Source organism: Opisthorchis viverrini (assembly GCF_000715545.1).
Source record: "Opisthorchis viverrini unplaced genomic scaffold opera_v5_169, whole genome shotgun sequence".
NCBI classification, from domain to species: domain Eukaryota; kingdom Metazoa; phylum Platyhelminthes; class Trematoda; order Opisthorchiida; family Opisthorchiidae; genus Opisthorchis; species Opisthorchis viverrini.
In genome coordinates this window covers 234,911-237,749 of record NW_008751824.1, presented here as the reverse complement: position 1 = coordinate 237,749, position 2,839 = coordinate 234,911, and the positions used below count along the sequence as shown (strand labels likewise).

Here is a 2,839-nt window from a genome sequence, read left to right as displayed (position 1 = left end):
TCCAGACCCACCATTTGATATGTGTACGGCGCACGTATTCAGGGGATGCAGAATGGTTCGGAACAGTGTGGAACTGAGGCCTTAGTTTGGCTGAGGTTAGTTAAATTCAGCCAAAGCAAAGCACCAGACATTAAGTAGAGCCGACAGAGTTTCTCAGGGATGGGACCAGGCTTGAAGAACTAGGAACAATCGGGCTCGGTGCAAAAGCTTAAGGCCAGAGGAGGGATATGCAACCAGGTCAGTGGAGACGGGCATGAGATAAAGTGGCAGGTTATAGATAAGAACACCTAGGACGGTGGTTGTCGCACTTGCGGACTAATGCTGAGGGTTTCAGGCCGGTAAGTGTAGGTGCTATGACCTAATAACAGGACAGTCAGGGTGAGTGCGCAGATTGGAAGGGCTTAGGGCCTATTTCAGAAAGTGTCTAGTATAAGTTGAGGCGCGAAAAGGCGCTCAGCTCCCTCAATAGAAAGGTAAGAATCGATGGCATCTCGAAAGCCGACGTGAGATGAGATAGTACGGATATGAGAGGGGAGCTTGTTCCGCAGCTTTGAATAAAGGCAAAGGAAAAGGTTTGTCTAAAGACAGTTAGACATGTCGACAGCGAGAGTAAAAATCCTCAGTTACGGACATTATAGGAGCACAGGAAGAAAATTCTGGGTAGCAGTCGGCTATGTAGGCCCGCCGGTAGATTAAGCGATGCTGAAGACCTAGATTCAACCTGATGCGCCTTAGCCATAATGGATCCAGCCCAAGTGACAAGCAGCGAAGGCGATACGGTAGTGTGGATGACGCCGGAAACAGGGACTTACTAACCGAGCGTTGCACAACACCAAGTGAAGACTTTCGCCAAGGACAGGTTAGTGGCACAGATGCGAACTGCAGAGTTGACGTTCGGCTGCGACGTCATGTTTGGCCGCTTGTATATTAGTAAGTTCATCGGGGAGCGCTCATGTATCGTAAGACATTCCTGTATCTTTCATCACAAACACACTGCAACCAGCCGGCACATGTTTCACCGCATGGCCCGCTTGGACAGTGACGTGCAGGACGGTTTTGCTTATCATCAAACGAGTACACAGATTCTTGCGAGACTTACAGGTGTTAGGCCGCAGAAACTCGCAACTCGTCCCTCATCCTATGGCCCCCTATTTTTACATGCACAATCCGGGATGGTTCACTTCGATAACGTTACCAACAACCGCCTGCGAGTGCCAATGGTTGCATTGAAAACTGGGTGCACCCCTCCGACAAACTGGAGCACGCCGTACAATAGGTTTCCCGGCACTTCGAGTGGTTCATGGGGGGCTTATGTGCACATGTTGTATCGCTGAAGCTGACGAATAACCCTGAAGGGCGACGTGTATGTTTTGAACGCGGTCCGTCGAATGACTACATATGCATGTTCCCACGATTTGAAGCATTTGGGGCCGCGATCACCAAATTTGCATTACCACAGTGTTGGAACGAACAAGGTGAGATCAACCTACGCTAGGCAAGCAACCAGGTGCCACGAAAAAATGTGACACCTTGCTGGAGAATGCGCATGCTCCTTCCACCAAGCGATGCAGTTCCTCTGCATCCATTCAAAGATCAACCGTTTCCAAGCAGTAGGAACTATTCTTCATAATTTTTTCTTAAGCTGCTTCCCTATTCACCAACCGTGGTTCTTGGATTACAACCTACGAGAAAGGGTGCACCCCTTACACTTGTTCCCAAATCATCGCTGACAGCTTTGGACAGCCTGCGTAAAAAGCCGAACCGACTGGTAGATAAACTTTAGGGGCTGAAAGCTAGAAGGGCCACAATCATAATTGGGTGATGGATTGTTCAGGGGCGAATCTCGCTTCGTCAGTGATCAACTTCTGAAACTGATCGCCTGCTGCGGGTGGTCGAGGGCACTGCATGCGGTTTGACCAGCCCACCAGTACCAGCGGCCGCCGGTCTGCAACGGATCGCGTGTCATATTCCCTCGATTGCTTTGATAATCATTCTTGCCCGCTGTGCGGTGATGCTCTTTAGACTCGTCCCACATAAAAGTACTTTATTTTTGGCCCTGGGTCCCCGGCCCGTCCAGAAATCTCAAGCGTGTGCTGGCTAACCGGTCCGCAAAGAAAGCATCTTATGATGTTAACTCGGACCAAGGCACAGAATCCCAGCATCGTTTGTTCTGGAAGTCTGTGTGTATCCGTATTTTTGTGTTCAAGCGGGAACTACTAGACGGTCGTATGTACATGTCCAGCGCCAGTCAGATAAAAGAGACGAGTATGGTTTTGTGCGGTTCATCTGCTCTAGACAGTTCGTTTGTCAATGAGGACCCATGAGTTTTATTTAGGTCTAGTGTTTATTGAGGGTTATAGTCAGCAGACATGCGAAATATTCAGTAAAGATGGCTAGTGAAAACAGAAATTCACATTTTAGTTGCTTAAGTGTTCCTATTATATGGTAGGTATTGCCAGACGCTTGCCCTATAGTGATATTTCGATAACCTAACCTGCATCTTCCTTTCATTTAGTGGCGCCGATAGCTCAATGAACACTCCGCAAGAAGAAAGCCATACGCTCCCTGGCAAGACATGTAATAATAATAATAATAATAATAATAATAATAATAATAACAGGTGTATTTCCAAACTTGTAGGAGAACGCACTTCAGCCAGCCAATTAGACATCGTGGACTCCCAGCCGCATGTTATTCGTGTGCGTTCAGCTGTCCGGCATGATCAACGGTGTGGTCATCCTTGCTTATTTCGCAAGTATGCTGGAATACTATGCTGTTTAACAACCAACTTACGCGATTTTTCCGGCAATAATGAGTGCGCCTATCGCGGTTTTTACTC

The 2,839-nt window shown here is 48.0% G+C and overlaps 1 protein-coding gene across 1 annotated transcript in view; it reads left to right on the top strand.

Moving 5' to 3' along the window:
• The window catches only part of T265_14268 (hypothetical protein), a gene marked incomplete at both ends in the record, with an annotated part of 8,772 nt that extends 7,440 nt beyond the window's left edge, over positions 1-1,332 (top strand). The window contains 2 exons of the mRNA XM_009172873.1: positions 43-84; positions 932-1,332. Of these exons, the coding sequence (XP_009171137.1) occupies positions 43-84; positions 932-1,331 (442 nt within the window). The remainder of the gene's footprint in view (positions 1-42; positions 85-931) is intronic.
• Between the last annotated feature and the right edge of the window lie 1,507 nt (positions 1,333-2,839).